The sequence below is a fragment of the Nerophis lumbriciformis genome, linkage group LG20, assembly GCF_033978685.3.
Source record: "Nerophis lumbriciformis linkage group LG20, RoL_Nlum_v2.1, whole genome shotgun sequence".
Taxonomy (NCBI): Eukaryota; Metazoa; Chordata; class Actinopteri; order Syngnathiformes; family Syngnathidae; genus Nerophis; species Nerophis lumbriciformis.
Genome location: NC_084567.2, coordinates 9,148,582 through 9,160,366, shown reverse-complemented (window position 1 = coordinate 9,160,366; position 11,785 = coordinate 9,148,582). Strand labels below are relative to the sequence as shown.

General features: G+C 41.5%; 1 protein-coding gene across 1 annotated transcript; it reads right to left on the bottom strand.

Annotated features, from left to right (window-relative positions):
- Positions 1-6,635: 6,635 nt before the first annotated feature.
- mrps30 (mitochondrial ribosomal protein S30) lies at positions 6,636-11,092 on the bottom strand. The gene is made up of 5 exons (XM_061981005.2): positions 10,437-11,092; positions 10,213-10,358; positions 7,298-7,403; positions 7,044-7,220; positions 6,636-6,978 (listed from the first exon to the last, which is right to left on the bottom strand). The coding sequence occupies exons 1-5, from the start codon at positions 11,035-11,037 to the stop codon at positions 6,722-6,724; spliced, it is 1,287 nt and encodes a 428-aa protein (XP_061836989.1). The 5' UTR covers positions 11,038-11,092; the 3' UTR covers positions 6,636-6,721.
- Positions 11,093-11,785: the final 693 nt, after the last annotated feature.

The window sequence follows — 11,785 nt, the reverse complement described above, 5'->3', positions numbered from 1 at the left end:
TACTTGGTCCAGCTCTTTCCGACGCATCCACAAACTTATGGGGACGAAACATGTCCATAGTCTCCCTCGTGACATGTTCCAAGTTCTTCCAGCCGACCCTCATTACGCGTTTGGCCCTGCCAGGTCTGTCCGGCATCCTCCCCCACCATCGGAGCCGGGATCGGTCGAAAGCTGAGGGCCACAGACTTACAAATCAAAGGATGCGGAGGCCATTTTGGTAGTTTTCACCTTCAAAACCAATACAGTATTTTTTTTAAACTACAAAATGCTATTTTCAATCAATCAATCAATTAATGTTTACTTATATAGCCTTAAATCACAAGTGTCTCAAAGGGCTGCACAAGTCACAACGACATCCTCGGCTCAGATCCCACATCAGGGCAAGGAAAAACTCAACCCAATGGGATGACGATGAGAAACCTTGGAGGGGACCGCAGATGTGGGGACCCCCCATGGGTGACCGGTGCAATAGACGTCGAGTGGATCTAGCATAATATTGTGAGAGTCCAGTCCATAGTAGATCTAACATAATATTGTGAGAGTCCAGTCCATAGTGGATCTAACATAATAGTGAGAGTCCAGTCCATAGTGGATCTATTATAATAGTGAGAGTCCAGTCCATAGTGGATCTAGCATAATAGTGTGAGAGTCCAGTCCATAGTGGATCTTACATAATAGTGAGAGTCCAGTCCATAGTGGATCTAACATAATAGTGAGAGTCCAGTCCATAGTGGATCTAACATAATAGTGAGAGTCCAGTCCATAGTGGATTTAACATAATAGTGAGAGTCCAGTCCATAGTGGATCTAACATAATAGTGAGCGTCCAGTCCATAGTGGATCTAACATAATAGTGAGAGTCCATTCTATAGTGGATCTAACATAATAGTGAGAGTCCAGTCCATAGTGGATCTAACATAATAGTGAGAGTCCAGTCCATAGTGGATCTAACATAATAGTGGGAGAGTCCAGTCCATAGTGGATCTAACATAATAGTGGGAGAGTCCAGTCTATAGTGGATCTAAGTTAGTGGGAGAGTCCAGTCCATAGTGGATCTAACATAATATTGTTAGAGTCTAGTCCACAGTGGATCTAACATAATAGTGAGAGTCCAGTCCATAGTGGATCTAACATAATAGTGGGAGAGTCCAGTACATAGTGGATCTAACATAATAGTGGGAGAGTCCAGTCTATAGTGGATCTAAGTTAGTGGGAGAGTCCAGTCTATAGTGGATCTAACATAATATTGTTAGAGTCTAGTCCACAGTGGATCTAACATAATAGTGAGAGTCCAGTCCATAGTGGATCTAACATAATAGTGAGAGTCCAGTCTATAGTGGATCTAACATAATAGTGAGAGTCCAGTCCATAGTGGATCTAACATAATAGTGAGAGTCCAGTCCATAGTGGATCTAACATAATAGTGGGAGAGTCCAGTCCATAGTGGATCTAAGTTAGTGGGAGAGTCCAGTCCATAGTGGATCTAACATAATAGTGTGAGAGTCCAGTCCATAGTGGATCTAACATAATAGTGAGAGTCCAGTCCATAGTGGATCGAACATAATAGTGGGAGAGTCCAGTCCATAGTGGATCTAACATAATAGTGGGAGTCCAGTCCATAGTGGATCTAACATAATAGTGAGAGTCCAGTCCATAGTGAATCTATTATAATAGTGAGAGTCCAGTCCATAGTGGATCTATTATAATAGTGAGCGTCCAGTCCATAGTGGATTTAGCATAATAGTGTGAGAGTCCAATCCATAGTGGATCTAACATAATAGTGAGAGTCCAGTCCATAGTGGATCTAACATAATATTGTGAGAGTCCAGTCCATAGTGGATCTAACATAATAGTGAGAGTCCAGTCCATAGTGGGTCTAACATAATAGTGAGAGTCCAGTCCATAGTGGATTTAACATAATAGTGAGAGTTCAGTCCATAGTGGATCTAACATAATAGTGAGAGTCCAGTCCATAGTGGATCTAACATAATAGTGAGAGTCCAGTCCATAGTGGATCTAACATAATAGTGAGAGTCCAGTCCATAGTGGATCTAACATAATAGTGAGCGTCCAGTCCATAGTGGATCTAACATAATAGTGAGAGTCCATTCTATAGTGGATCTAACATAATAGTGAGAGTCCAGTCCATAGTGGATCTAACATAATAGTCAGAGTCCAGTCCATAGTGGACTGGAGAATGGACTCTCACTATTATGTAATAGTGGGAGAGTCCAGTCCATAGTGGATCTAACATAATAGTGGGAGAGTCCAGTCTATAGTGGATCTAAGTTAGTGGGAGAGTCCAGTCCATAGTGGATCTAACATAATATTGTTAGAGTCTAGTCCACAGTGGATCCAACATAATAGTGAGAGTCCAGTCCATAGTGGATCTAACATAATAGTGGGAGAGTCCAGTCCATAGTGGATCTAACATAATAGTGGGAGAGTCCAGTCCATAGTGGATCTAACATAATAGTGGGAGAGTCCAGTCTATAATGGATCTAACATAATAGTGAGAGTCCAGTCCATAGTGGATCTAACATAATAGTGAGAGTCCAGTCCATAGTGGGTCTAACATAATAGTGAGAGTCCAGTCCATAGTGGATTTAACATAATAGTGAGAGTCCAGTCCATAGTGGATCTAACATAATAGTGGGAGAGTCCAGTCCATAGTGGATCTAACATAATAGTGGGAGAGTCCAGTCCATAGTGGATCTAAGTTAGTGGGAGAGTCCAGTCCATAGTGGATCTAACATAATATTGTTAGTCTAGTCCATAGTGGATCTAACATAATAGTGAGCGTCCAGTCCATAGTGGATCTAACATAATAGTGAGAGTCCATTCTATAGTGGATCTAACATAATAGTGAGAGTCCAGTCCATAGTGGATCTAACATAATAGTCAGAGTCCAGTCCATAGTGGATCTAACATAATAGTGGGAGAGTCCAGTCCATAGTGGATCTAACATAATAGTGGGAGAGTCCAGTCTATAGTGGATCTAAGTTAGTGGGAGAGTCCAGTCCATAGTGGATCTAACATAATATTGTTAGAGTCTAGTCCACAGTGGATCCAACATAATAGTGAGAGTCCAGTCCATAGTGGATCTAACATAATAGTGGGAGAGTCCAGTCCATAGTGGATCTAACATAATAGTGGGAGAGTCCAGTCCATAGTGGATCTAACATAATAGTGGGAGAGTCCAGTCTATAATGGATCTAACATAATAGTGAGAGTCCAGTCCATAGTGGATCTAACATAATAGTGAGAGTCCAGTCCATAGTGGGTCTAACATAATAGTGAGAGTCCAGTCCATAGTGGATTTAACATAATAGTGAGAGTCCAGTCCATAGTGGATCTAACATAATAGTGGGAGAGTCCAGTCCATAGTGGATCTAACATAATAGTGGGAGAGTCCAGTCCATAGTGGATCTAAGTTAGTGGGAGAGTCCAGTCCATAGTGGATCTAACATAATATTGTTAGTCTAGTCCATAGTGGATCTAACATAATAGTGAGCGTCCAGTCCATAGTGGATCTAACATAATAGTGAGAGTCCATTCTATAGTGGATCTAACATAATAGTGAGAGTCCAGTCCATAGTGGATCTAACATAATAGTCAGAGTCCAGTCCATAGTGGATCTAACATAATAGTGGGAGAGTCCAGTCCATAGTGGATCTAACATAATAGTGGGAGAGTCCAGTCTATAGTGGATCTAAGTTAGTGGGAGAGTCCAGTCCATAGTGGATCTAACATAATATTGTTAGAGTCTAGTCCACAGTGGATCCAACATAATAGTGAGAGTCCAGTCCATAGTGGATCTAACATAATAGTGGGAGAGTCCAGTCCATAGTGGATCTAACATAATAGTGGGAGAGTCCAGTCCATAGTGGATCTAACATAATAGTGGGAGAGTCCAGTCTATAATGGATCTAACATAATAGTGAGAGTCCAGTCCATAGTGGATCTAACATAATAGTGAGAGTCCAGTCCATAGTGGGTCTAACATAATAGTGAGAGTCCAGTCCATAGTGGATTTAACATAATAGTGAGAGTCCAGTCCATAGTGGATCTAACATAATAGTGGGAGAGTCCAGTCCATAGTGGATCTAACATAATAGTGGGAGAGTCCAGTCCATAGTGGATCTAAGTTAGTGGGAGAGTCCAGTCCATAGTGGATCTAACATAATATTGTTAGTCTAGTCCATAGTGGATCTAACATAATAGTGAGCGTCCAGTCCATAGTGGATCTAACATTATAGTGAGAGTCCATTCTATAGTGGATCTAACATAATAGTGAGAGTCCAGTCCATAGTGGATCTAACATAATAGTCAGAGTCCAGTCCATAGTGGATCTAACATAATAGTGGGAGAGTCCAGTCCATAGTGGATCTAACATAATAGTGGGAGAGTCCAGTCTATAGTGGATCTAAGTTAGTGGGAGAGTCCAGTCCATAGTGGATCTAACATAATATTGTTAGAGTCTAGTCCACAGTGGATCCAACATAATAGTGAGAGTCCAGTCCATAGTGGATCTAACATAATAGTGGGAGAGTCCAGTCCATAGTGGATCTAACATAATAGTGGGAGAGTCCAGTCCATAGTGGATCTAACATAATAGTGGGAGAGTCCAGTCTATAATGGATCTAACATAATAGTGAGAGTCCAGTCCATAGTGGATCTAACATAATAGTGAGAGTCCAGTCCATAGTGGGTCTAACATAATAGTGAGAGTCCAGTCCATAGTGGATTTAACATAATAGTGAGAGTCCAGTCCATAGTGGATCTAACATAATAGTGGGAGAGTCCAGTCCATAGTGGATCTAACATAATAGTGAGAGTCCAGTCCATAGTGGATCTAACATAATAGTCAGAGTCCAGTCCATAGTGGATCTAACATAATAGTGGGAGAGTCCAGTCCATAGTGGATCTAACATAATAGTGGGAGAGTCCAGTCTATAGTGGATCTAAGTTAGTGGGAGAGTCCAGTCCATAGTGGATCTAACATAATATTGTTAGAGTCTAGTCCACAGTGGATCCAACATAATAGTGAGAGTCCAGTCCATAGTGGATCTAACATAATAGTGGGAGAGTCCAGTCCATAGTGGATCTAACATAATAGTGGGAGAGTCCAGTCCATAGTGGATCTAACATAATAGTGGGAGAGTCCAGTCTATAATGGATCTAACATAATAGTGAGAGTCCAGTCCATAGTGGATCTAACATAATAGTGAGAGTCCAGTCCATAGTGGGTCTAACATAATAGTGAGAGTCCAGTCCATAGTGGATTTAACATAATAGTGAGAGTCCAGTCCATAGTGGATCTAACATAATAGTGGGAGAGTCCAGTCCATAGTGGATCTAACATAATAGTGGGAGAGTCCAGTCCATAGTGGATCTAAGTTAGTGGGAGAGTCCAGTCCATAGTGGATCTAACATAATATTGTTAGTCTAGTCCATAGTGGATCTAACATAATAGTGAGCGTCCAGTCCATAGTGGATCTAACATTATAGTGAGAGTCCATTCTATAGTGGATCTAACATAATAGTGAGAGTCCAGTCCATAGTGGATCTAACATAATAGTCAGAGTCCAGTCCATAGTGGATCTAACATAATAGTGGGAGAGTCCAGTCCATAGTGGATCTAACATAATAGTGGGAGAGTCCAGTCTATAGTGGATCTAAGTTAGTGGGAGAGTCCAGTCCATAGTGGATCTAACATAATATTGTTAGAGTCTAGTCCACAGTGGATCCAACATAATAGTGAGAGTCCAGTCCATAGTGGATCTAACATAATAGTGGGAGAGTCCAGTCCATAGTGGATCTAACATAATAGTGGGAGAGTCCAGTCCATAGTGGATCTAACATAATAGTGGGAGAGTCCAGTCTATAATGGATCTAACATAATAGTGAGAGTCCAGTCCATAGTGGATCTAACATAATAGTGAGAGTCCAGTCCATAGTGGGTCTAACATAATAGTGAGAGTCCAGTCCATAGTGGATTTAACATAATAGTGAGAGTCCAGTCCATAGTGGATCTAACATAATAGTGGGAGAGTCCAGTCCATAGTGGATCTAACATAATAGTGAGAGTCCAGTCCATAGTGGATCTAACATAATAGTGGGAGAGTCCAGTCCATAGTGGATCTAACATAATAGTGGGAGAGTCCAGTCCATAGTGGATCTAAGTTAGTGGGAGAGTCCAGTCCATAGTGGATCTAACATAATATTGTTAGTCTAGTCCATAGTGGATCTAACATAATAGTGAGAGTCCAGTCCATAGTGGATCTAACATAATAGTGAGAGTCTAGTCCATAGTGGGGCCAGCAGGAGACCATCCTGAGTGGAGACAGGTCAGCAGCGCAGAGACGTCCTCAACTGATGCACAGACGAGTGGTCCACCCCGGGTCCCGACTTTGGACCTTCAGCGCTTCATCTGTGGTCACCGAATCAAACTACCATTTTTTCATATTCAACAAATTTCCAAGAATTTCCCTTTTTTGGTAACCAATTTCCATTCAATGAATCAATGTTTAAAATGTGAGATTTATTAGGGAGAATATTCATGAAGACACTAAAATGTGCTAAAAAATGGAATACATGTGTTCTATTACTCTTAAAAAAAACAGGCATACCACGTTTCCATGGAAACCATTTATTCATAAATACAAGTTGATTTCTGCAACATTTTGTACAAATTCCCACTTGGTGGTTGAAGAGAAGATTCAGCGCTGGAGGAAGAAGCGCAGCAGCAGCTTGAGGGTGTCCTCGTTCAGACCCACCACTCGCCCGTCCTCCACGCCCTCAAAGAGACGCAGGCTCTGCGTGCCCCACAGGAGGTTCTTCCGGGGGTTGTTGACGTCCGTCTGAGCCGACAGAGCCAGTGTGTTGAGCTGGTAGCAGAAGAAGGAGAAGAACTTTCCGTCTGTGATCATCGCCTGCGACACGAAGGGTCGGCTCAGGTCTTCGTAGTTCCAGAAACCTGCGAGGTGTCCAAAGAAAGCAGTTCGGACTTGGCTGTCATATTTGGAGAAGACGAGATCAAACCTTGATAGGACGCCTGAGCTGCTGTCCAAGCAAAGAGACTAGCGAGGGCGTTGGCTCTCAGGAAGACTTCGATCTGGTCCGACTGCTGCTTCCTGGCCATACGGTCTCGGTGGTAGCGGTCTGGCACCAGGTGGAACTGAGTGTGGCCGAAACACGCCGGGTCTGGGAGCTTAGAACCTGACGGGTGCACATAGGAGAGCGACTTGTTGGCGCCGGAAGACGTTGCAAGTGAGGCGGAAGGAGGAGAAGGTGACCTGTGAAGATGTGATTGGTGTACTGGCGCTTGAACATGGGCATCAGGTTGGGGGCGAAGGGAACGTCTGGAACATCTGCGCTGTACGAGTCCTCCATCGGGACCATCTGGCATCACAACATGACCACCTTTTTACTTCCACTGTAGCCAAATATACCTTTTTATATTAGTCCATATTAATAATTGATGTTTTTTTTTAGGAACTATGGAAAATACAGACCAGGAGAAAAATATTAAATGTTAACTAGAGATGTCCGATAATATCGGACTGCTGATATTATCGGCCGATAAATGCTTTAAAATGTAATATTGGAAATTATCGGTTTCAAAATCATCGGTATCTGTTTCAAAATTATCGGTATCTGTTTCAAAAAGTAAAATGTATGTCTTTTTAAAACGCCGCTGTGTACACGGACGTAGGGAGAAGTACAGAGCGCCAATAAACCTTAAAGGTACAGTCTTTGCGTGCCGGCCCAATCACATAATATCTACGGCTTTTCACACACAAGTGAATGCCAAGCATACTTGGTCAACAGCCATACAGGTCACACTGAGGGTGGCCGTATAAACAACTTTAACACTGTTACAAATATGTGCCACACTGTGAACCCACACCAAACAAGAATGACAAACACATTTCGGGAGAACATCCGCACCGTAACACAACATAAACACAACAGAACAAATACCCAGAACCCCTTGCAGCACTAACTCTTCCGGGACGCTACAATATACACCCCCCGCTACCCTAAACCCCACCCAGCCCGCCTCAACCTCCTCATGCTCTCTCAGGGAGAGCATGTCCCAAATTCCAAGCTGCTGTTTTGAGGCATGTTAAAAAAAATAATGCACTTTGTGACTTCAATAATAAATATGGCAGTGCCATGTTGCCATTTTTTTTTCCATAACTTGAGTTGATTTATTTTGGAAAACCTTGTTACATTGTTTAATGCATCCAGTATTGGTGAGGGCAGAGAGTGAGAGAGTTATGATAAACGTGCATGCGTCGCCAGGCTCTGCTTTTTATCCATAGATTTATCACATTTAATTTTTTATTACCTATAGCAGGGGTGTCAAAAGTGTGCCCCGGAGGCCATTTGCGGCCCACAGCTAATGTTTTAAAGGCCCACGGCACATTCTAAAAATACTATTAAAATAAACAAAAACATAACAAAAGTGAAATAAAAAAGCTTAAATGTAATTTAGAAAAAGTTGCAATGTTGACTAATAAAACAAAGCTGTTTTTTTCCCTTTCAAACGGTCATTGCTCAAAACTTAATATTGAATCAAAATCAATGTTATTATGAATGATTGACCTATCCAAGGTTCCCATTACTTCACATCAAATATTCCACGAAGAAAAATATTTTTGGTGGAAGATTTTGCAAATTTGGTAAATAAATAACCCAAAAATGTATATTTTGTTGTCTTCTTACTGTACCGAAAATGAACCGAACCGTGACCTCTAAACCGAGGTATGTACCGAACCGAAATTTTTGTGTACCGTTACACCCCTATGACCAATGTATGATACCCTTGGTATCGGATTGATACCTAAATTTGTGTTATCATCCAAATCTAATGTAAAGTATCCTAACAAGCGAAGAAGAAGTGATTACATTTGAACAGAAGTGTAGATAGAACATGTTAAAAGAGAAAGTAAGCAGATATTGACAGTAAATAAACAAATAGATTGATAGACAATTTTCTACCGCTTGTCCTTCATAACGTAGACAAAATAATAGGTAGATAAATGACACAATATGTTACTGCATATGTCAGCAGACTAATTAGGAGCTGTTGTTTAAAAACATGCACCTGGGGATAAGATGATTGGCAACACTAAATTGGCCCTAGTGTGTGAATGTTGTCTGTCTATCTGTGTTGGCCCTGCGATGAGGTGGCGACTTGTCCAGGGTGTACCCTGCCTTCCGCCCGATTGCAGCTACGATAGGCTCCAGTGCCCCCCGCGACCCCGAAAGGGACAAGCAGGGCCGGCCCGTGGCATAGGCCGTATAGGCAAATGCTAAGGGCGCTGTCCATCAGGGGGCGCCACGCCAGTGCCACAAATGTTGGAGAAAAAAAAAAAAAAGTTGGTACTATTATTTCTAAATACAAAAAATAATCCCACGTTAATTATAATGCAAAGTAAAGCCTATATAATGGAAATATTATTTGTTACAACATTACTTTTAAGCAGGTGTTTTTTGTTTACATTGTTATTGCCTTCTGGTTAGCTAATGTTTGCCCTGCAGGTAATAGTCACTTTTCCACCCCTTTATATATTAGGTATAGTTGTAAGCCTAGTTTTTAAAGTGCACATCATTATTGTAAATAAGCAATATGTATGTACAAAATATTGTATTTCATATATTCATTTTTTATTTTTTGCATTCATTTATTTATTCATATTTTTTTTAATCTTGTTAACTATTCTGATTGTTAATTTGCTTTCTTTAAGTAAAAAAAAGGTCAAAGACAAAGCTATTCGGTTTCTTGTGAGTATATACACTTCACTGCCGATGTGGGGGGTGCGCCACCTAAAATCTTGCCTATGGCGCCAGATTGGTTAGGGACAGGCCTGGGGACAAGCGGTAGAAAATGGATGTTTGTTTGTGTGTGTTAGCTTGTTTGTTAATAAAGTTGAGCCCTTTATTACAATTCTAAATGTGGGGTGTCGAAATGTGCATGTTTACATTATTCCTTATGAAATGTGTTTTAATATACAAACTATTCTGTTTATGAACTCACTTTAAGAATCAATTAAATTTGTAAACCGAGGTCCAACTGTACTTGTATTTATATGTTCTGTTTTATACAATTACTGCCTTGTAGCTCCAACTCACCTGTGGTGTAAAAAAAAAAAACCCGGCTACAAAAAAAAAGAAGACATATTATACATTAGATCTTACTTACCTGAGGCAGCTGCTCTGTGACTCTAATCTGGCAGAGGGGCTGGTCGTCAATCTGGAACCTTGTTGGCTCCAGATGTCCTCTCCTGTGTCCCCGAGGCAGGATCCTCTCTCCTCTCCTCCAGTAAAATCCCACCTGAGGGTTTCTATCTAAAACAACAACAAACACAATCAATGGTGTTAAACGTCGAGAGGTGTTGCGTTCGCAGGGCGTTTGAAAAGACATACCCAGGCTGGAGAGGAGGAGCAGCGGGTTATAAACGGCCAGCCTGTGGGTGAGGGCGGTGATCAGGGTCCTCAGAAAAGGTCCCTCGACGAGTTCCTGCTTTCGGTACAAGAAGACTTTGCGCTTGTTGACGTCCCAGTGCTCCTGGAGGATCACGCCTGTCACCAGGGAGCGGATTTCCTCAAACGCCTCATCGTCGATGCCGGGGACTCGAGTTGGCGCAGACTGCGAGCTTTCCTCCCCGGCGACGAGAGGCCGCTGCAGGCTTAATGTCTCCGGCAGGCCCGGGATGTAGGCGGTCTTGGTCAAATGTTGGTACCATCTGTCCGCGTCACGGGCGAACGTCTGCGGGTAAACCACGAACTTTTCCCACTGGATGCGAGTGAGGAGGTGCAGCTTCTCCTCCACCGGGGAGGCTTTAATCTGCTCGATGTGCACCTGGGTTTGATGCTGCCGGGCCAGTTGGCTTTTGGCCGTGAGAGAGGGCTTGATGGGCGGGTAGACAACCTCCTTGACGGCCGCTTCGGAGTGGACGAGCTTGTGGTTCCTCCGTAGAAGCAGGAGGTGAGGGAGGCGAAAGGACAGCCGTGCGCGCACCGCCATGTTGGAGTTACTTCTTCTACTCTTTGACTTTCGCACGTGACCACAACAGCGCCCCCTAGCACAGGAAATAGAAATCGGGCCAAACACAAACACAATAGAATAGAATAGAAAGTACTTTATTGATCCCTGGGGGAAATTCAGCACCACAGTTTGCTCACAATAAACAATAAGGTATTTTTTACATGTGAATAATATAAATACAGTCTATTATACAGTGTTATTCACATGTGAATAATATAAATACAGTCTATTATACAGCATTATTCACATGTGAATAATATAAATACAGTCTATTATACAGCGTTATTCACATGTGAATAATATAAACAGTCTATTATACAGCATTATTCACATGTGAATAATATAAATACAGTCTATTATACAGCATTATTCACATGTGAATAATATAAATACAGTCTATTATACAGCGTTATTCACATGTGAATAATATAAACAGTCTATTATACAGCATTATTCACATGTGAATAATATAAATACAGTCTATTACACAGCATTATTCACATGTGAATAATATAAATACAGTCTATTATACAGCATTATTCACATGTAAATAACATAAATACAGTCTCTTATACAGCATTATTCACATGTGAATAACATAAATAATGTCTATTATACAGCATTATTCACATGTGAATAACATAAATACAGTCTATTATACAGCGTTATTCACACGTGAATAAAATAAATACAGTCTATTATACAGCATTATTCACATGTGAATAAT

What these genes read in the sequence shown, in the direction of transcription:
- mrps30 (XM_061981005.2), bottom strand. Translation starts at nt 11,037, where the DNA reads ATGGCGGTGCGCGCACGGCTGTCCTTTCGCCTCCCTCACCTCCTGCTT. An exon ending in GCTCCTCCTCTCCAGCCTGG is followed by an intron (nt 10,359 to 10,436) that starts GTATGTCTTTTC and finishes TTGTTGTTTTAG; the next exon opens with ATAGAAACCCTCAGGTGGGA. An exon ending in AGCTCAGGCGTCCTATCAAG is followed by an intron (nt 6,979 to 7,043) that starts GTTTGATCTCGT and finishes GACACCTCGCAG; the next exon opens with GTTTCTGGAACTACGAAGAC.